Consider the following 23,764-nt stretch of genomic DNA (forward strand, 5'->3'; position numbering starts at 1 on the left):
TATGCTAGGAATTTCTCTTTTCCCATCTAAATGATTTTGAATTTAAAAAAAATACTCATTAATTCCAATATACTAGGAATTTCTCTTTTCCCATCTAAATGATGGAATTCCAAATGTCATAGGAATTCCTCTTTTAACATCTAAATATTTTCCATAGATAAAATAAATTTAAATAAAATACCCATTAATTTCAATATGCTAGGAATTTCTCTTTTTTCATCTAAACGATGGAGTTCCAAATGTCATAGGAATTCCTGTTTTACCATTTAAATTTACCTATGCAAAAAGATAAATTTAACTAAAATTTTTCTTTAATTTTTAAATAAAATATACATTATTTTAGCATCCTAATTTTTCTCTTACTTTATTGGAATACATGGACTTCCATTGTCATGGAGATTACTCTTTTAACATAAAAATGAATTACTAGAAATTCCTCTTTTTCTTAATTAACTATTTATGCATAAACATAAAAATTAAATTTTCCATGATTATATTGAGAATCATTCAATTAATCTAGGATGATTAATCCTAGAATATGGTAGGAAGTCCTCTTTTCATATTATGAATGAAAATGATTTATGTGTTAATTTTTTAGAAATTTTGCCATAGCTTCGATGCTATTACTGATAATTCTCAATATTTTTAAAAACATAAACTTTAGTAATATCATATGATAGAATAACCATTTATTGGATCAATATCCAATTATGGACTTGATTCCTAATTTTTCCATGAATTAAATAGCATAAAAGCATTAAAAAGCCACTTATTTGGCCTCAATTTGACAAGCATAGAAATTACTTTTAGATTTAGAGAATTGCTTCATGAGAAGCTTCATTTGAATATAGAATAGGTCAGAGGAATGACCATTATTTGGGGGAGAGAGAGAGACATGCTTTAAAAAAACATTTAATTTAAGCATAAATGGAAATTATGTGTTTTATCACTACAATTCATTAAAGAACTTCAATTGTATTAAAAAAGCATTCAATTGAATGCTTCTCAAGCTTGCCGAGGGGTTGAGAAGAGAGAATTATTTGGAGATTTTAAAAAAAGACCATAAACTACACTTTATATCCTAGATTGCTTGATTCTTTAATCAAAGTAGAGGCCCCGAACCAATCAATTGGTTTGGTATGTTGATGAAGACTCCAAGGAAGATTGAAGAGAGAGAGAAACTCCAATCTCTTCAATTTCTAGAGGATAATAGAAAATATCATTATTTCAGTATAATACTGGCATGGTATAGTTCTCATATTTTTTAACAAAGGGCTAAGGATCTATTTATAGGCAAGGGAGGCCTCTAACCAAGTCCAACTAGTTTCTAGAATTTTCCAGGTTCAGTTTGGCTGAATTTGGACAAGATTTGGACCTAGTTTGGCTCCCTTTTGATTTGGTTTGATCCAGGAGAGAGGAGAGATAAAAATATCACAATTTTTTTGAGTTAAAACTCCACCATACATGTGAAATAGGTGCCTCCTTGAAGATCCCCCTTCTCCTTACCAAGGTGTCAAAATTGAATCATTATACCTAAAATATCTCATTTTTTTAGTAATATTCATAGTTTTTTTTACTGATAAACCTTGTCCTTAGTCAACTCTTCATCTTATGTGAGTATTTACTCATTTTTGGGGGGTTTTTCTTTCAATTCTTCAATTTATCTCCTCCCTACATTTGGATTAATCTTATTGGTCCATAGAAACCTTAATTGGACCATAATCCAAAGATTTCTGAAAATCTAGACCCTTAGGCTAAGGTCCTTTATACCTATTTTCAATTAGTTCCAATTGCACATTGGAAAGTTCTTTTTGAATTTCTATTTCAAGGGAAACCATTTTAGACACTAGGAGGATTTTTATATTCAAAAATATCTCTATTTTTGGATCATCTCTCTCTAGATATTTTCTCTCTCTAGGCCAAAATAGGATCTTTCTTTTATTTCAGAGAGGGGAATAATTATAAGATCAGAAGGGGAGGTTCTTACACCTGTACACCTCAAAAGCTGGAGGTTCTTACACCTGTACACTTGTACACCTCAAAAGCTGGAGGGAGGAATCTTACATCCTATCCCACTTAAAAAATGTGAGATGTCCTCATCTCGCAAAATTAGAGGACACTCTTTTCCTTAAGATCCAACTGATTCTGGGACTCCTTATAGTCTGCTGAACCCAACAGAATCCTGAGATAAAGATCCCTTATATAGAACTCATCATCAGATAACAATTCACTCAGATCATAACATTCAAATCCTTATCACAAGAATGGTCCATTAGACCAAAACTTTCATCTGAATAGTCCTCCATGGGAATTTTCAATTATACATATTTTAAGGAACCCCAGAATCAGTTGGATCTTAAGGAAAAGAGTTGTCCTCTAATTTTACAAGATGAGGACATCTCGCGTTTTTTAAGTGGGGTAGGATGTAAGATTCCTCTCTCCAAGCTTTTGTGGTGTGTGCAGGTGGTGTAAGAACCTCCCCTTCTGATCTTATAATTATTCTCCTCTCTGAAATAAAAGAAAGATCATGTTTTACCCTATTTTGGCCTAGAGAGAGAAAATGTCTAAAGAGAGGTAATCCAAAATTGAGATATTTTTGGATATAAAAATCCTCCTAGTGTCTAAAATGGTTTCCCCTAAAACAAAAATTTAAAAAGAACTTTCCAATGTGCATTTGGAATTAATTGAAAATAAGTATAAAAAGGACCTGAGCCTAAGGGTCTAGATTTTCAAAAAAAAATAGATTATGGTCCAGTTAAGGTTCCTATGGGCCAATAGGATCAATCCAAGTGTGGGGAGGAGATAAATCCAAGAATTAAAAGAAAAACTCCCAAAAAGAGTAAATACTCACATAAGATGAAGAGTTGACTAAGGACAAGGTTTACTAGTAAAAAACTAATATGAATATTACTAAAAAAAATGAGATATTTGGGTATAATGATTCAATTTTGACACCTATTTTGGGTATATTACCTTGGTAAGAAGAAGGGGGCTCTTCAAGGAGGTGCCTATTTCACATGTGTGGTGGAGTTTTAAACTAAAAAATATTGTGATATTTTTATCTCTCCTCTCTCCTGGATCAAACCAAATCAAAGGGGAGCCAAACTAGGTCCAAATCTTGTCCAAATTCAGCCAAACTAAACCTGGAAAACTCTAGAAATTAGTTGGACTTGGTAAGAAGCCTCCCTCACCTATAAATAGAGTCTTAGACCTTTGTAAAACAATATGAGAACTATACCATGCCAGTATTATACTGAAATAATGATATTTTCTATTATCCTCTAAAAATCCTCTACAAATTGAAGAGATTGGAGCTTCTCTCTCTCTCTTTCTCTCTTCAATCTTCCTTGGAGTCTTTATCAACATACCAATTGATTGGTTGGGGGCCTCTACTTTGATTAAAGAATCAAGCAATTTAGGAGGTAAAGTGTGGTTTATGGTCTTTTTTTTCAAATCTCCAAATGTTGCTCTCTTCTCAACCCCTCTCAAGCATGAGAAGAAAAATGAAAGCTACGGTGGTATAATAAGTGCACAAGATGGAGCACAAGCATGAAGTTTTCAAGATCAAATCACATTCAATTGAATGGCTTTTTAATACAATTGAAGTTCTTTAATGAAATTGTAGTGATAGAACACATAAATTTTCATTCATGCTTAAATTAAATGTTTTTTTGAAGCATGTCTCTCTCTCCCCCAATGAATGGTCATTCCTATGACCTATTCTATATTCAAATGCAGCTTCTCATGAAGCAATTCTCTAATCTAAAAGTAATTTCTATGCTTGTCAAATTGAGGCCAAAAAAGAGGCTTTTTAATCCTTTTTATGTTATTTAATTCATGGAAAAATTAAGAATCAAGTCTATAACTGGATATTGATCCAATTAATGGTTATTCTATCATATGATATTACTAAACTTTATGTTTTCAAAATTATTGAAAATTATCAGTAATTAGCAACGAAGCTATGGTAAAATTTCTGAAAAATTCACACATAAATCATTTTCATTCATAATATGAAAAGAGGACTTCCTAACATATTCTAGGATTAATCATCCTAGATTAATTGAATGGTTCTCATTATAATCATGGAAAATTTGATTTTTATATTTAGGCATAAATAGTTAATTAAAAAAAAGAGGAATGTCTTGTAACTCATTTTTATGTTAAAAGAGTAATACCCATGACAATGGAAATCCATGGATTCCAATGAAGTAAGAGAAAAAATGGGATGCTAAAATAATGTATATTTTATTTTAAATTTAAAGAAGGATTTTAGTTAAATTTATCTTTTTGTATAGATAAATTTAAATGATGAAAGAGGAATTCCCACCATATTGGAATTCAAATATTTAAATGAGAAAAGTGTAAATTTTTTAGCATATTGGAATTAATGAGTATTTTATTTAAATTCAAAGATAAATTTTAGATAAATTTATTTTATCTATGAGAAATATTTAGATATTAAAAGAGAAATTCCGATGACATTTGGAATTCCATCATTTAGATGGAAAAAGAGAAATTCCTAGCATATTGGAATTAATGAGTATTTTATTTAAATTCAAAGATAAATTTTAGGTTAATTTATTTTATCTATGAGAAATATTGAAATGGTAAAAGAGAAATTCTTATGACAATTGGAATTCCATCATTTAGATGGGAAAAGAGAAATTCCTAGCATATTGGAATTAATGAGTATTTTATTTAAATTCAAAGATGAATTTTAGATAAATTTATTTTATCTATGAGAAATATTTAAATGGTAAAAGAGGAATTCCTATGACATTTGGAATTCCATCATTTAGATGGAAAAAAAGAAATTCCTAGCATATTGGAATTAATGAGTATTTTATTTAAATTTTAGATAAATTTATTTTATCTATGAGAAATATTTAGATGTTAAAAGAGGAATTCCTATGACATTTGGAATTTCATCATTTAGATGGGAAAAGAGAAATTCCTAGCATATTAAAATAATGGATATTTTATTTTAGATGAATTTATTTTATGAGAAATATTTGATGATAAAAGAAGAATTCCCATGACATTGGAATGCAAATAATTAAATGCAAAAAGAGGAATTCCCATGGTAATTGAGATCCAAGAAATTAAATGGGAAGAAGAGAAATTTTTAGTATAATTCAATTTATGATTATTTACCAAAAGTGAAAATATGGGTAGAATTGATTTCTACAAATCCCATGAGTTCTTTTATTCAAAATCTTGAGGAATATTTAATATAATTCAATTGAGGAATTGAGAAGGAATATGAAAATACTCGTTGAGAAAAAGAATCTTTATATAAGCCAAACAATTGGCACAAATTTAGAAAAAGTCCCATTATCAGTATCAATGTAGAAAAAGCTACTAAATGGGAATAGGATGTGAAATGGATGTGATAAGATGTAAACGGGATGCGATAGGATGTGAATGGATATGATAGGATGTAAATGAGAGGTGATAAGATGTAAATGAGAGGTGATAAGATGTAAATGGGATATGGTATAATGAAAATGAATGTGAATGAGATGTGAAAGAATGGATGTGGATCTGGATGTGGATGTGTATGTATGGATGTGGATGTATGTGAAAGAATGGATGTGGATGTGTATGTGAAAGAATGGATGTGGATGTGTATATGAAAGAATGGATGTGGATGTATGTGAAAGAATGGATGTGGATGTGTATGTGAAGAATCGATGTGGATGTGTATGTATGAATGTGGATGTATGTGAAAGAATGGATGTGGATGTGTATGTGAAAGAATGGATGTGGATGTGAAAGTGAAAGAATGGATGTGGATGTATGCAAAAGAATGGATGTGGATGTGTATTTGAAGAATGGATGTGGATGTGTATGTATGGATGTGGATGTATGTGAAAGAATGGATGCGGATGTGTATTTGAAAGAATGGATGTGGATGATGTGAATGTGAAAGAATGGATGTGGATGTATGTGAAAGAATGGATGTGGATGTGTATGTGAAGAATGGATGTGGGTGTATGTATGGATGTGGATGTATGTGAAAGAATGGATGTGGATGTGTATGTGAAAGAATGGATGTCGATGTATGTGAAAGAATGGATGTGGATGTGTATGTGAAAGAATGGATGTCAATGTATGCGAAAGAATGGATGTGGATGTGTATATGAATGAATGTGATATGATGGATGTGAATGGATGGAGGTGATGTGAAATGGATAGATGTGAGTGAATGAGAGGTGATGTGATGTGAAATGGATAGATGTGAGTGAATGAGATATGATGTAATGAGATGTGAATCAGGATGGGAATGAATGAGATGTGATGTGATGTGAATCAGGATGTGAATGAATCAAGATGTGATGTGAATCAGGATGTGAATGAATGAGATGTGATGTGAAATGGATGTGAATTATACAGTGCTCGGGCTCTGGGTCACTGAAGATACCCACACGTGCGTCAGGGAAGATATTGGAACAAGGAGTAAGAGTTGTTTTCTAAAACCGGGCATGGATCTGGTTGATTGACCTTGCTGGTCCTCAACGGATAAGTCCATGGCTCTTTTATATGGATCTGTTGGTTGATCTTGTTAATCCTCAATGGAGATTCCATCTTGATTTTTATAAGTGAATATATTGTCGGGGTACTATGAGCTAGGAACTATCGAAAAGGCCCCTGAGGGACAGATGGTGAGCGTTCTGGTTGTCAATGATGCCATAGATACACTGATGAAGAAATGATTGAAAATTAGAATTCAACGGGATATTATGGAGGATTATGATCAGTGATACTATGGTTTCATTAAAAGATTGTTTTAAAGTCAGCTGAATCTGTGAAAGAGGCAATAAGTCAATATTAGGTAATTTGGGAAAAATCTCACATTTTGGGAATCAATTGCTCCATATAGTTTTGGACATATCTTAAACATACTAACTCCAAATTTGTCGAAGATCATAGATTTAGATTCTACTCTTCAAGATCTTTCCGATGATATGTCACATGAGGGGGTTTTGACAAACTTTTGGACAAGTTCACCATGCTCCCATTTTTCAAATGGGAATGGGATTTTTCCCAAATTATCTAATATGGTGTTCAATTTCATATTGGGTGTGTAAGTGGTGTGACTATCTTGAAGTTTGCATGAAGCGCCGGCTAGTAGGGGGCTTGGGAACTCTTTTCCCTGGTACCCGAGACAAAACCTAACCAATCCTAATTGGATCCCATCATTACAGTGGTTGGACGGTTGGCTACCCATGGGACTAGATGGGGTTAGGTTGGACTGATGGATCCGTAAAATGAGACTCAATTTTGTTATAGTACGATAGATGAAGTAAATCCTAGATAGTAATTGTTCTATGGAAAAAGAATCAATGGCTGTTGTGAGGTGAAAAAAAGAAAGAAATACCTGCCTCTATAGCTCTTCCACCTCCCAAACTTGGAAACACTACCACGAACGGGGCACCACCAGCCACCGGCTGGAACACTCTCTCAACATTCGCCACCCACCCACATCATAAGACAGCTCAAAACCATGAAGGACAGATGATCATTCAGCAAAAAAACATATACAACATCAACCATGTACAAACTCAGCAAATACACCAAAGACCAGGACTCTAGCCAGGATTTACTGCCAAGGGAATACACCCTTGCGTCTGACGACCAAGCCTCTGTTTCCCGGTCCCTGTAATCTCCAAAGGGCGCCCACACCAGCAACCCTTCTTCACTTTCTCTGTAGCCCGGCTACTCTCTGTCTGCTGCTACCTGCCAATTGTCGTAGGCGAGCCCCACTGTCTCCAGCCCACACATCAGCACCACTTCTGCATCCAACACAGACAAAAACCCAAGGCTCCCTCTCTGGTCGGCATCCACACACTGCCTGTAATCACCGCCCACACAAGACCAGCTACTCTCTCCAAAAGGCGCCCACACCAGCTAACCTTCACTCAGCAGCTCCCACTCTCTGTATGTCGTGACCAGCAGCTTCACCAACCACCAGAGCCTTTCACAATCCTCTTCACCACGAACCACTGCTCACCGCAGCATCCTCAGATATCTAGCCCAAAGCCACATCTCACGTACCCTTCCTCACAGCAGCCCTCTCTGCTGCTTCAATCACCAGGCTCTCTCTCTCTTTGCCTCTGGCTTTTTTCAGCTACCAAATCGGCCTCTCACACTCTCTATGCCTGTCACTGTCCAGCGACCTCACACTAGGCGACCATCACCTCTGCAGCCACAGTCCTCCGACTAGCTGTGCTCCTCTGCGTTCCACACTCACCTGCAGCTTATCCTTGCTGCCATCACCTTGCCACAGTCGGCTTCTTTGGCGTCCACTTGCAGCGCCTCTTCGCACCAACACCTACGCCGGCCTTCACACACAAAGCGGCTACTTCTTTGTCTCCAGCAACTGCACGGTCCCGACTCCTCTTACACGGAGGCCCCCTCTGTTGCACTGGCAGCCATTTTTCCCAATCGACTAGCAGCCCAACTTCTCAGTCGTGAGCCCGGCTGTCCTCCACGCCAGCTTCTTGCGCTCCTCTCTACCCACACCAACGTGCTTTTCTTACGACTCCCTTGGGCGACTGGCTTGGCAACTTCTCTTCACGACCTCTGCGACCACCTCTGGCGACTTCTCGACTTGGCTGCGACTCGCTTCTTGGCGACCCTCTCACACTCTCTACAGAACACTCTTGCAGCCCTCCTCTCTGCAGCACTTCGGTCACACTCCCAGCGGCCCCAGCTCGCCTCTCCCCAGGCGTCTCTATTTCCTGCAAGGCCTCTACACTCTCCTACGCCGGCCTTCACGCACAAGGCAGCCGCTCGGCTCCACTCCAGCCTCGCCCACTGCCCATAGGCTCACCAGCCTTCACGACATTAGAGCTGCCCCAACAGCCCTCAGACAGCACTTCCAGCTCTCCCTCCAGCAAGCGCCGACTCTCCTCTGGCGATCCCTCCTTCTTTTTCACAACAGGCCGCCTCCCCTTCTTTCACGCCCTCGAGCTCTCCACCACCTTCTAGATGTCGAGGTGGCCATCCACAACGAACTCCACTTGGCTCTCCTTTAAAGTGGCCACATAATATAAATTTTTTATTTTTTAAAAGCCTCCAAAACCACAAATGATGACCACCATCCCAACCTTAATAACTTGCTTCTCAAGTTCAAGTGCAACACCACGACTTTCCAATATTATGCAACATCTGCCCACAATCTCGAATCATCAACCTCAACTTACCAAACCCGACAATTTCCAATCGGTACCCTCTTTTAGTAACCACCCGTACACCACATTATTGCCATAAAACTTCAGATCTCCAGCGTCTGCTCCTGAAAACAAAACACGTGCATAAACCAACTTTCAACAAAACCACCGGGCCTGTACACTTGCCAGGGCATTCAGGGCAAATTTTATTCACACACCACACGCACCATATGTACACTGACCAAAAAACCCTCTCAGATTTTAGCCTGACAGCTGTGCCTCTCGATGGGAAAAAAAACGTCGCTGAAAGATCCCTGCCCGCTCCGCGCAACGGATTCGGGGGTGCTAGCAGCAGAAGTAGCACTTTTCTTACGCGGGGCAGGATCCCTCACTTGGGGCCTCGCCCACGGATATCCGGACAACAGATCCAGACAAGAGACTAATCCTTTGGTTCTTCAAAAATCGAACCCGAAAAAACTTCCCCCTACCGGAAAGCATGGGCAATCCCTCCAGGATATTTGTACTCTAACGTTGTGAGGTGAAAACAAGAAAAAAAGACCATGCCTCTATAGCCCTTCACCTCCCAACTTTGATACAACAACTACAAAAGGGGGCACGACCAGCCACCGGCTGGAGCACTTCTCACAGTTCACCACCCACCCACACCTGAAAGATAGCTCAAAACCACGATAGATAAATAATCATCCAACAAAAACATACACAGCACCATCCACACTGTACAAACTCAGCAATTACACCAAAAACCAAGACTCTGGCTTGGATTTACTGCCAAGGGAATTCACCCTTGCGTCTGACAACAAAACCTCTGTCTCCCAGTCTCTGCTTTTCTTCAGAGGGCGCCCCACCAGCAACCCTCCTTCACTGCTTCACTCTGTCCCCTCTCTTCTTTTCGCTGCACACATCCACGCTGTCCACCAGCCCTATCCACCTGACTGTCGCGCCAGCCACACCTGTGACGGCTTCCTTACAGTCCCTCGTCAGCCAGCTGTCCACGCTACTCCCCTACTCTACTGCGCTGCGGCTCCAAGAGAAGCATCCCCGTGCGCCTGCAGGCTGTGCCTAGCCACACACAAAACACCCAAGGCACTCTTTCTCTTCATTGTCACCGGTGACTCCTTCTGGCGGCTCCCTCTGTAGGTGGTCTCTCCTCGCTCACACGAGAGTCTCCATTCCTCTAGGCGGCAACCTTCGCTCCTAACCCTCGACTCACCACTCTCTTCACTTTTCCTCTGCCTACGCTGCGGTTGTGCCAACCACACCAAAAAAAGACAACCACTCTCTCTTTTCAAAGGGCGCCCCAGCAGCTACCCTCGACTTCCCCAACCTGTCTCCTCTGTGTGTTGTGACCAGCAGCCTCTGCAGCTCTCTTCTCTCTTGGCTCTCCTTGCGCCTGCGGCTTGCGTCAGTCACCACCACGACCTTCAACCCGTTTTCACTCAACGGCTGCCTCTTCAGCTACTCTCGCTTGCTGCAGCCGACGCGGCTCCTTCCCTAGCCGTTGGCTCTCCCAGTCGACGTCAACACCTGCAGTCGGCCCCAACAAAACACAAGGCCACTCTTCTGGCTCTTCCTTTGCTGCTCCCCCCAGGCGGCTCCCTTGCTGCCTAGTCGACGCTTGCCTAGTCGACGCCAACACCTGCATCCCCTTGCCAGTCAACCACAGTACCAAGTGGCTCCCTTTAGCTCTGCCCGCTCACACAAGAAACATACCCCCGCCTGTTAGCTCTGCACTCTCCAGAAGTATCCTCCGTCTCTAGGTGGCAACTCCACGTAAACTCTCTTCACCAACCTTCTAAGAGGTCGCGCTGGCAGCAAAGCAAGCGGCCAGCTGGCCCTTCTTTCGCTTGCCACTTGGTGGTGTTTATATATATATATATATTTTAGAAGGTGGTTCCCATGCCACATTGCAGTGCCTATCAAGGCTTCTATCAAGATCTTTTGTAACATCGGAATTTACACATATACTACATCTCATCACCATACCTATCTTGCCCAAACCCCTGCAATGTGGAGACATGCGACCATTCCAAAAATCTGCACAGTACATCCAAGACACCCTCTTGACAAATAGAAAGCTCATACAATAAAAACTTCAAGTCTCAAGCACCTGCTCCAAAGATAAATGCATGTACTAACTCACTGCAAGCCATTCAGTCTGTACATTTGCCAGGGCATTCAGGGCAAAGTTTTATTGCATACCATGCATCCCATATGTACACGGACTCAAAACACCTTTCAGATTTTTGCCTGACATACTTTGCCAACCCCCCAGCCTGCTAGAGCATTCATGCTCAGCAGAAAACAAGAACTTGCATTCATATTCCTGGATCAAACGGCCAAAGTTGTATCACCCAACTTAACATCATAGCATACCATATCCACCCACCTGGGTCAAAGAGCATCCTTTTAAATTCACCATGCCAGCATAAAGGCTCTTGAAAGAACAAGGAATGATCAATACACTACCACCACTTGAGAAGATAAGAACCCTCAACATCTGCATGCAAACCATGTCCAAAATGCATAGACCACCATTCAACTTTAACATCCAAGAGTACCTGTTTTGATGCACATCCATTCTTCCACATACACATTCACATCCATTTCACATGCTATTCCCATTTAGTAGCTGTTTCTAGTTTGATTTCGATAATGGGACTTTTTCTAAATTTCTACCAATTGCTTGGCCTAATTGAACGACTATTTCTATATTCCTTCTCAATTCTTCAATTGAATTATATTCAATATTCTTCTTTTGAATAAAAGAATTCATGGGATTTACAGAAATCAATTCTACCCATATTTCCACTTTTGATAAATAATCATAAATTGAATTATAATAAAAATTCCTCGTCTTCCCATTTTGATTTCATGGATCTTGAATACTATGGGAATTCCTCTTTTTGCATTTAATTATAGGCATTACAATGTCATGGGAATTCCTCTTTTATCATCAAATATTTCTCATAAAATAATTTTATCTAAACTAAAATACCCATTAATTCAATATGATAGGAATTTCTCTTTTCCCATCTAAATGATGGAATTCCAAATGTCATAGGAATTCCTCTTTTACCATTTAAATATTTCTCATAGATAAAATAAATTTATCTAAAATTTATCTTTGAATTTAAATAAAATACTCATTAATTCCAATATGCTAGGAATTTCTCTTTTCCCATCTAAATGATGGAATTCCAATTGTCATAGGAACTCCTCTTTTACCATTTTAATATTTCTCATAGATAAAATAAATTAATCTAAAATATATCTTTGAATTTAAATAAAATACTCATTAATTCCAATATGGTAGGAATTTCTCTTTTTTCATCTAAATGATGGAATTCCAAATGTCATTGGAATTCCTCTTTTAACATCTAAATATTTCTCATAGATAAAATAAATTTATCTAAAATTTATCTTTGAATTTAAATAAAATACTCATTAATTCCAATATGCTAGGAATTTCTCTCTTCCCATCTAAATGATGGAATTCCAATTGTCATAGGAATTCCTTTTTTACCATTTAAATATTTCTCATAGATAAAATAAATTTATCTTTAAATTTAAAAAAATACCTATTAATTTCAAGATGCTAAATATTACACTTTACTCATTTAAATATTTTAATTCCAATATGGTAGGAATTCCTCTTTCATCATTTAAATTTATCTATGCAAAAAGATAAATTTAACTAAAATCCTTATTTAATTTTTAAATAAAATATACATTATTTTAGCATCCCAATTTTTCTCTTATTTCATTGGAATACATGGATTGCCATTGTCATGGGGATTACTCTTTTAACATAAAAATGAACTACTAGAAATTCCTCTTTTTCCTAATTAACTATTTATGCATAAACATAAAAATTAAATTTTTCATGATTATAATGAGAATCATCCAATTAATCTAGGATGATTAATCCTAGAATATTGTAGGAAGTCCTCTTTTCATATTATGAATGAAAATGATTTATGTGTTAATTTTTGAGAAATTTTTCCATAGCTTCACTGCTATTACTGATAATTCTCAATAATTTTGAAAACATAAATTTTAGTAATATCATATGAACTTATTTGGCCTCAATTTGACAAGCATAGAAATTACTTTTAGATTAGAGAATTGCTTCATGAGAAGCTTCATTTGAATATAGAATAGGTCATAGGAATGACCATTCTTTGGGGGAGAGAGAGACATGCTTTAAAAAAAACATTTAATTTAAGCATAAATGAAAATTTATGTGTTTTATCACTACAATTTAATTAAAGAACTTCAATTGTATTAAAAATCCATTCAATTGAATGCTTCTCAAGCTTGAGAGGGGTTGAGAAGAGAGAATCATTTGAAGATTAAAAAAAGACCATAAACCACACTTTACCTCCTAGATTGCTTGATTCTTTAATCAAAGTAGAGGCCCCCAACCAATCAACTGGTTTGGTATATTGATGAAGACTCCAAGGAAGATTGAAGAGAGAGAGAAACTCCAATCTCTCCAATTTGTAGAGGATTTTTAGAGGATAATAGAAAATATCATTTTTTCAATATAATACTGGCATGGTATAGTTCTCATATATTTTTACAAAGGGCTAAGGATCTATTTATAGGTGAGGGAGGCCTCTAACCAAGTCCAACTAGTTTCTAGAATTTTTCAAGTTCAGTTTGGCTGAATTTGGACAAGATTTTGGCTCCCTTTTGATTTGGTTTGATCCAGGAGAGAGGAGAGATAAAAATATCACAATATTTTTGAGTTTAAAACTCCACCACACATGTGAAATAGGTGCCTCCTTGAAGAGCCCCCTTCTCCTTACCAAGGTGTCAAAATGGAATCATTATACCCAAAATATCTCATTTTTTAAGTAATATTCATAGTTTTTTACTAATAAACCTTATCTTCATCTTATGTGAGTATTTACTCATTTTTGGGGGTTTTGTCTTTTAATTCTTCTATTTATCTCCTCCCTACATTTGGATTAATCTTATTGGTCCATAGGAACCTTAATTGGACCATAATCTAAAAATTTCTGAAAATCTAGACCCTTAGGCTAAGGTCCTTTATACCTATTTTCAATTAATTCCAAATGCACATTGGAAAGTTCTTTTTGAATTTCTGTTTCAAGGGAAACCATTTTAGACACTAGGAGGATTTTCATATCCAAAAATATCTCAATTTTGGATTACCTCTCTCTAGATATTTTCTCTCTCTAGACCAAAACAGGGTAAAACAAGATCTTTCTTTTATTTTAGAGAGGGGAATAATTATAAGATCAGAAGGGGAGGTTCTTACACCTGCACACCTCAAAAGCTGGAGGGAGGAATCTTACAAGAAATTTGGCAATGTCATCCCAATTGGAAGGCCTCATGGCACCCGACTGCTGTGTCGACTGCACCAGATGTCGTATGCATTTAAGGGCGGTTTCCTTCTAGGCACAAGGCTTTTTTGGCCCAATTCTTCCTACAGTTTTTGTTGCATGTCTTCTCGTGCCCTCTTCTCTCTTTTGGCCTAGCTTTGGAAGTCTTGAAGCATCTTTTGTTTGGACTATACTTTCTCAGCATGGACTTTCTTCATGGCCTCCATCTTCCAGGCCTTCTTCTTGATGTTTCAATTGCTGTCATCAATGCGACATTCAGCTTGTTTAAGCTCATCTTTCTATCCTTACCTCTCGTTACCCTTATGGGTGTTACAGTTGCTTCCACCTCCTTCTTCAGTGCCTTGATGGTCTTGCCATCTTACTTTTTTTGTTCTTTGAATTCTTCAATAAGTGCTTCCAACTCTTCTATCTGGACCCTTAGAGTAGCTTCATCATTTGATTTCTCTTCTAGCTTCTTTGTGTCCACCCATGCATGCTCTTTTAGCTTATTTGCAGGAATGAAATTCATTACCGAGTCAGTCCATAATATAATTTCCTTCCCTTTCACATGTGATTCGGGCCATTCGGCAGTTGGCTTTTCCCCTCTCCTTTTAGGATAGAGAACATCTTTTTCCAAGTTTCTACCTCCTATCAGCAAACTGCTCATTTTCCTTGTGCATATCCTCTTCTTTGCTAACGCATCCTCTGCTGCTACCAGCTTCTTTTTCCACTCCACCAATATTGGTGCTTCTAATGCCTTTGCTGGTTCTAGGCCTGATGTCGGGTCCGGATCCGGATGTCCAGAGCCTCCGTCTAGATTCCCATCTCTTGAATGGTGGGTAACTAACTGTTTTTGTAGGAAAGTGTGGGTTCTTGCATTATTGCTATCAACTTTTCTAAATAAGCTTCCCACACCTCCGTAAGGTCATCCACCGTGTGACCTACGTAGCATTATACGGGTCGTATAATGGATTTAGCATAAATAACACGGGTTATTGCTCCATGGGTTTTCCTTGGGTTTTAAGCATATTGGTTACTCACATTCACTATTTGGGTTTATTCACATGTCTTGATCTCCCTTGGTGTTTTTTCACACGTGCGAGGTGTGTTGCATATGTTGATGCATTATTGGGTCTTTTTCATGCGTGATGTTTGTTTTGTGCACTAGTTCATGCATACTTTGTAATTGCTAGCACTATTTGTGCTTTTATAGCGTGGATCACACACATTAGCATATTGTGGGCCTCATTCACACATTTTGGGCTTTTTCATGTGTGAGTTGAATCTCTATGAGTTGTGGAGCATGTTCACATGCTATGGTGGGACCTTGGGGCTTGTTCACACACCTTGAGTGCTTTAGTTGGTTTTCACATGCTTATGTTTCTTTTGGGTTGTTCACACATTGTGTGAGTTTCGTGCAGGGATTTGGTGAGTTTGTTCACACACTATGAGGAGAAGTTTTGTGATGCATGCAGATGGGACCTGGGCAAGCCCAGAGGAGGAGAAGGCAGAGTGAAGAGGGTGGCTATGGTTTTGGTAGGGCATGGAATGGGAAATGGAAAAAGACATGTAAATGTATGTTGAATGATGATGAGAATGAAGCTATGGTTGATGATGTCCCTGGTAGTGGTACATGGACATATGTATCTTAGTACCCACATGGTAAGCATATCCATTTGGCAACAGAGACCTTCTGGGGATGTGAGTCTAAAAGCAGATGGCTATGAATGATCATTGGATTCTTTTGATGTGAGGATGGTGGGGATGTGAAAATGTATATGAGATAGTATTAGGGATGCCCCATAATTGATTATATACATAGTGATGATGCATAGCTATCTCTATTAAGTACCCACATATAGTTAACATGTCCACTTGGCAGTTATGGGGAGTTCATAGAAGAGCCAGTGATAGCCCACGAGAAGGTAAGAGTAGAAAATGGAAACAAGGGAGATCCCAATTTGGGGTGTGCATGCATTTTTTCTACAGTAGAGAGAAGGGGGAAAAACGACGAGGCACAGAGACTGAAAAAAGGGGCATTTGCAATAGAATTGAAAAAGAAGACAGGGACGTGAGTTAGAGGGTGGTGAGTAGGCAAAGAATCAACAAGCTTGTGGATGCCCTAGGACCTTGGTGAGTAAATGTTTCTTTCCCAGAATTTATGAGGATTTGAAACTTGGGTCAATTCAAGATTTGTAATTTTTGCTAGGAATTAGTCGTGGATGTTTCCTCTGTCCTACTTCAGCCCAGAATTTTAGGGAATTAGACATGGTTATCTATCAATGCTGAAGGGGATTTGATTTGTGAGGAAATTTCTCGGCACATTAGTTTTAGGATTGAGTCAGAAAGAGCTGGTCAAGGGAAGTGAAGTGATCATGTAGGTTAAAGTTTTGTGAAGGTAACATCTGTTTCTACATAACTTGGTTTTTCCAAATCGCATAATTCTTTGAATCACTCACCATACTGGTCATGTGGTTAGAGGAACTCAACGATACATTTCTTAAATTTGTACTTGTAACAGTCCTAGAAATAAGCATATTGTGCATCACAGAAAATTGCTCACTTATATCCTCAACTTGCTTACTTTGACGATGCATAGTTCCCTAGCTGCAACTTCCCACTTTTTATGCCATTCTACTTTTTATAGTAGTCCTTTACAATATACATTCGTTTGCCACAACAGGGGCACTCTTTTATGGTATTTCCACTTTGATTTCTTTGCCCTCCCCGCCTTGGCCTCTCTAGCTCCCTATGCCTCTAGAGTGGCTTTTTTCACCTATTTGTGAATTGGGATCATGTTATTGTTGTCCATGATTCTTGCTCCCATGTCAGCCTACACCTCAGCCTTTTCCACCTTCTTGTGGGTTGGAATCATGTTGTCGTTGTCCATGATTCTTGTTTCCACATATCGGCCTACACCTCAGCCCCCACTAGATGAAGATCTACCTCTACCTCTACATTTGTGTATGTAAAAGGCATGCTCTTGCACATTATTAGAGGATGATTTATTCCTAACATTAATCTCCTCACTCATCAAAAGGGCCACAAGGTCCTAAAAGTTTAGAAGTTTTTTCCAAGTTTAGATAAATTATCCAAAATTGATCATAGTCTTCTCCAAGTCCATTCGAAAGAATTCCACACCAAGTCATTATCATTAAACTGATGCTCCAATAAAGATGCGCTATAAGACCTTTAATCTTCAATGAGTAATCACTGATACATAGCATATTCCTTTTCACATTATGAAGCTCTTACATTAACCAAATCTTCCTAAATTTGATACTTATGCTATATAACTTAACCAAGGTATCCTACACATCTCTAGGTGTTGTTGCATCCAATAGAGACGAAGGAATCTACGACCCTTTAATATTCAATAAGTGATTATTTGATGCATAGCTTATTCCTTAACTACATCTTCCTTGTATTGGTACTTGTGCTATACAACTTAAGGTATCCCATGTACCTTTGTGTGTCCTTGCACCAATCATAATATAGAACTAATACATACATGGTTGACCCTCTCATGTCATGCCTTCATAAAAGGCATGTACCTATTGTAGAGTGGGATTTTCTTTTGTAAGCTTGGGCTCTATAATGTATAGATCTTATGTTCTATATATAAGAGCTTATGTATTAGCTCTTGTGTGTGTGTGTGTGTGTGTGTGTGTGTGTGTGTGTGTGTGTGTGTGAGAGAGAGAGAGAGAGAGAGAGAGAGAGAGATGTAATATAAATAATTTTGAAGTATGATTTAGGTTTTGGAGTTAGTTCAGTCTAAACCTACTTTGCTTATATAGGATGACAAGTGAGTGACAAGTACTCTTGAGAGCTTCTTGCTTTTTTTAAAATTCTATGCTTAAAAATTGGCATTGGCTATTTAAATGTGTCAATGTGTCTCCATATTGACAATTTACCTTATTATGTGATGGTGTTCACTCAAAATAAGTGGCTGTATTTTATGGACAAAGTGCCGAGAAACGAGCATGACGCCCCCTCAAAAAGCAAGCAACCTTGTTCCCCATGGTCATTATTAAGGCACAATTTTGTTGTAAAGAAGTTATAATTTTGAAATTTTACTGGGAGGTTACCTTGAATAATTTTGCAAGGACACTATACATGCAGGAAAGCCATTGAAGCCATGGATGTGAGCGTTTCAACGTCCAAGAGAGGTTTGGATAAGCATGGGGTGGTTCCCAACATCAAAGGCGAGCACGTTGGGCACACTGAGTGAGGAGTAGTGTTTGCAAAGTGAGTCCGGGTACCTGAGAGCGTACCTAACCCCAACACGGAAGCCCGTTGAAGTATCAACGGGGATTCGGGGGAGGACAGCGTTTTGTTACTTGCTTTTACAGCACCCGCGCAGCCTCCTGTACTCTGGTCATCATCACGTATACTGTAATCTATGGAGCAAAACCCGAGTTTAAGAGACGCCCCCTCCACCAACGAGGATATCGTGTCTGTGGGTTTTCTTCTCCTCCTTTCATAACGTTGTCTGCAAGCTCCTGCCTTGCTTCTCTACGCAGCTTTTCCTCTCTGCGCGCACAGCCTAGCTGACCATGGCGCACTTCTTCTCTAGAACCGCCCACTTGCTGGCTAGCACCACCACCACCACCACAAGAGCCGCCTTGAAGCAATCCGAGCTTAAACCTAACGAAAGGTTAGTGATCTAATTTCTCAATTGATTTACCTACGAAGCAATATGAGTCACAGTATCGTAAATGCTTGCCCTTGCTTTGCAGATCAAGATCACGCTGCCCTTACCATTTGCTTCTTCTCAAACGCCCAGTTGCCACAAAGGCACTGGATCCCATCCAAGACCTTGAAAACAAGGCTTCCAGCTCTGTCACTACTTGGTGGGTTCCTGATCCTGCCACAGGCGTGTGGGTGCCCGAAGGCCAAAAGATCCACACGCAGCCGCTTCGCTTGAACGCCTCTGATCGTTCTTGGGATAACAAGCAACCCTGGTTCCGAGAAGACGTCCATCTGCATTTCGCCGATCATCATCATCATTCTCAGCAGGAGCTTGCTTCTTAACACGCTATAAGCGTAATTTCTTTTTGTAAAAACTTCCACTAAAGAGCACACCTTTACCACTTGTGTGTGTGTTTTTTTTTGTGAGAGAGAGAGAGAAACAAAGAAAAAATTATATTAAACGTCTTTAAAAGACCCAATGGATCTATGAGACCAAAAAGTGAGAGAGAGAGAGGGCCACTTTTAATTGCGTCCTATAGAATATATATATAGAGAGAGAGAAAGAAAGAGAGAGAGAAGCCTCTTTTAATTGTTCTACAGTAGGAAGAGAATAGTTGTGCAACTTATCCAAGCTGGAACCTGTCAGCTTGTCGAGTTCCCCCTAAAAACAAGTTAAACCATCAGCAACCCTCTTAAGACTTTTCCCATGGAGAAATTAATTTTGCCTCAAGCATTAATGTGAGTTTACTTTTCACTTTCTCATGCCATCATGGTGGCCAAATTATATTCACAATTTTTCAACTATGCCAAAAGTAGCACTGTTAGGAATTAGCTGGCCAAGTTGCATTTAATGCAAATGGCTGATTTGGCTATGCCTTGTGGGAAGGTGTTGCTAAAAGGGCAAACTCGACTGCATAACTAAAAATTTACTGTTATGGCAAGCATATAACACCTAAAACATTTACACACCAAGCTTACATGTACTCACTAGGAAAATTTTGCTTCAAGAATCATTAAATGTTATTATTTATCTATTTGTTGATGTTGGTGTTTCATTTCAATTAGATTATTGCAAGCGTTAATTCATCACCTTGAATGTGTCCCTTTCCTTTTCCTTGACCATAGTGTAAATCTCACACTAACAATTTCACTTGCTCGCCTTTATGTGACATTCCCATGATAACATCCTATGATGATCCATATCCACATCACTCATGCAAAGCATAAGCATAGACCACATAAAGGAATGAAAAAGGTGGAATCATCTCCCAAGTGTAGGTTTGCTACACCAAACCACCCCTAAAGCTTGGGAGAGATAGGCTTGCACCACCAAAAATTACCAACCCTCACACTGTACAGCTCATAAAAAATGGGTTTCTACATGCCTGCTCATTGCTCAAGGGTATTATGATGGTAATTCCACTAGTTGGTTTTGTGCCGTTCTTCTTTCAATTGGCTAAGTATTATGGCAACTTCTTAGTAAGTAAACATAAATACTCACCCATTGGTGACAAATGCAAGTCTATATACAGGATAGCCTCATCATCAACATCCTTCTAGGTACATCTCTCGATGGGGGGGGCTATGGAGGATGAAAGCCTGGTGAATGGTACAACCCATCACATGTATTCCCCTTAAAAAGGTGCAAGCATAATAGATTATCCTCAGTGGAACCCATTCAAACCTTTCCACTAACAAACTCCTTCAATAATACCTTTCCACTAACAAACTCCTTCAATAATAGTACCTTCAATAATAGTACCTTCACCAAAATCCCACAATTATCTCAAGACGAGTAAAAACTTTTTACTTAACCTTGCAACTCAAAAGAATTCTTTCATGCCTCTCCAACGAATTTGACTTCAACGAACTTCAATAAGTAGCTACATCAACAATCTTCTTCACTCACTTTAAGGCACTTCATTGTATATCTGCTTCTAAGAGCACAAAATATATTTGTACATAAAATCAAATAAAAAGCACATGTGGTGAAGAATGTAGGTACTGGTCTACTTCAAGGTCAATGGAAGATCATTTGATGAAGTCTTGAAAATAGGCAAAGTAACAAAAAAGAAGCTACATTTGCATCGCTTCAATGTATTAAATAAGAAACACAGATTCACTATCTTGTTCTGATGATTGTGTCAATGTTCCTCCGAACCCCCCATATCTTCTCCTCCATTGCCAAATCACTGCTAACTTGAAACAAAAAATATAAACCTACTTCAAATTTCTTGGAAAAAGAAAAAAAATAAAGCAAAAAGAAAATAATATGTATATAAATGCAATCACACAAAAATCTCCACCTCATTTTACTAACTTTATCATTTACTAACTAACCTTTCACAATCCTTCCAGAGGAACAATGATCATTGAACATTCATGCAGCATAATAAGCATCAACAATCACTTCTCAAATCTCCCCACAACAAATTCATTCCTTCTTAAGAAATCATGACCTTTGAACATTCATGCACCATCATAAGCATCAATGACAAATTCTCAAATCTCCCCACATTAAAATATTCTACTCGATCAGGAGGATGTGATTAACATCAGAAAGGGGAGAATGTTAACTTATTTTGGGTTTAACAGGAGTTGCCACTAATATAAGTGTACATCAAATAGCAAAGACGAAGACACCAAATACATGTATGATCAATCTATGAAGCATAGGTGTCCAAATCTACAGCTTGAATGGGTGCTTGAAAATGGTTCGACATAGTATTTATGGTGATTCCTATTCCAAGAGCGTGTGGAAATAAGCTAGCATGGATTTCACATTATATGAGAAAAATGACACTTATGATTCTTGGGTGCTCGGGTTTACCGATTAGCTAATAAAGAAGCATTGAATTGATAAAGAGGCTTGTGCAAACCTCTTTTGTGTTCTGCATTATGAGCTAAAGCAATAGCATCACCACATGGAGTAGGCTTGAACATGTTTACCTCTGCTTAAATAGTTTCTTTGATACCACGTTCATAACGATGTTGAATCATATCTTCAGGCACTTCTTCAAAGCATGCAGAGTCAAAGTAGAGATTGCCAAAACTTTTCAGTGTATTGGGGTATCGTCTCCTGGTGTCAAAGTGTCCCATGCACGATGAGATTTGAGGATAAATTATGGTGGTAAAAAGTTGGTCTTCGCTCTGTGTTATAATTCCTCTCAAAAGTAGCTAGTTTGTCACTACTATTGCGGAGAACATTCCACCATAATGATTCTCAATCAACCATATGGTTGGCAACATATTTAATCTTATCTTGTTCAAAAAAAGTCTCTTCAAAAAAGTAATCATCCTATTGACTTAACCACGAAAGTACAAGATGAGCATCCTTTTTTCCATTCAATTTGATAAAAGAAAAAGCATGACAATAGCTAATATTACTTTTCTTTTTAGTTTATTAAAAAGCATGGAAAGTAGCCTTAATGATCTTGGGCAATGCATGCATCTTTAAATGGAGGAGTAGAAACTTCAGTATCAAAAAGGCGTTGATGAGGCATTTTTATTACTCATCTTGGAGTAATTGCTTGAGAAGTAAATTTTGATCTTCAAAGGTCAGTTGTTGGTGGAAGTGGAGAATCGGAAAATCCACCATCTTGAACATTATCAGCTTCATTGGTGTGTTGTCTTGTTGTTGGTGGCTTGATTTTCAAATTGGCACTCGAATCCATTGATTTGAAATGAAGAAGTTTGATTAAGCTTGGTTAAGTGGCTAAAAACTTTTCCAATTGTTGGTAAAAGCTAAAGAAAATTTTTAGAAATTTTCAAAGGATTTTAAGGATTTTCCTAGTTATTTTTAGGGAACTTTTGGGCTTAAAAATTGTAATTTTGGATAAAATAAGGTATTTTTGGGCCAAGAAATAACTCTAGAACTTTTGAAAATTACTAGCAAGAAATAAAGTTACAAGGACTGAGTTTTTTTTAAAAGATTTGATAGGCTAGAAATAATAAGCTTTATAGCTTATGAAAGCTTTAGGTTAAGCTTTTAAAATCTTATAAAAGCTTTAGGCTTTAAAAGCTTATAAAAAATAAGAAGAGGACCAACCGGCTACCTATTTGCAGCATATTGGAGAATTAATTTAGGAAGGAAAGATCGCATACACTCTTGAGAGAGAGAGAAAGATGAATTTGACCTAAAAGCAAGGGATCGCAAACAACCATTTCTCAATGATAAGATGATCGACATGCTGACACGATCACAAGTAGCAATGTAGCCCTTCCATCGTGGCAAGAAGCAACCAACAAGTAGAAGACCTCATTCAATTGCTACCAGCATTTTAGCAACAAACATAATGCCAACATCACTGTTCTTGTAGATAGACCAATAAGTTCTTTGAGATAGTTCGATAAGTGCATGTAAAACCCTTCACCCTCCTTTTACTGCTTATTTGGGCTCCCCAACACACTGAGTGTGTAGAGCGCTTGCCCATGGAGGGTAGAGATGGTATAGTTGGGTTTTCCTATAGGTACATTGCTCAGATAGTCCAACTAGGTGGGACTATTTTTAAGTTTAACACC

The 23,764-nt window shown here is 38.1% G+C and overlaps 1 protein-coding gene across 1 annotated transcript; it reads left to right on the forward strand.

Annotated features, from left to right (window-relative positions):
* Window positions 1-18,914: 18,914 nt before the first annotated feature.
* On the forward strand, window positions 18,915-19,636 carry LOC147604144 (uncharacterized). Its single transcript, XM_086795635.1, has 2 exons — window positions 18,915-19,208; window positions 19,291-19,636. The coding sequence occupies exons 1-2, from the start codon at window positions 19,108-19,110 to the stop codon at window positions 19,583-19,585; spliced, it is 396 nt and encodes a 131-aa protein (XP_086651761.1). The 5' UTR covers window positions 18,915-19,107; the 3' UTR covers window positions 19,586-19,636.
* The last annotated feature ends 4,128 nt before the right edge of the window (window positions 19,637-23,764 follow it).

Source organism: Cibotium barometz, chromosome 62, assembly GCF_041138505.1.
Source record: "Cibotium barometz isolate CiBa-2024 chromosome 62, ASM4113850v1, whole genome shotgun sequence".
In the NCBI taxonomy this organism is placed as follows: domain Eukaryota; kingdom Viridiplantae; phylum Streptophyta; class Polypodiopsida; order Cyatheales; family Cibotiaceae; genus Cibotium; species Cibotium barometz.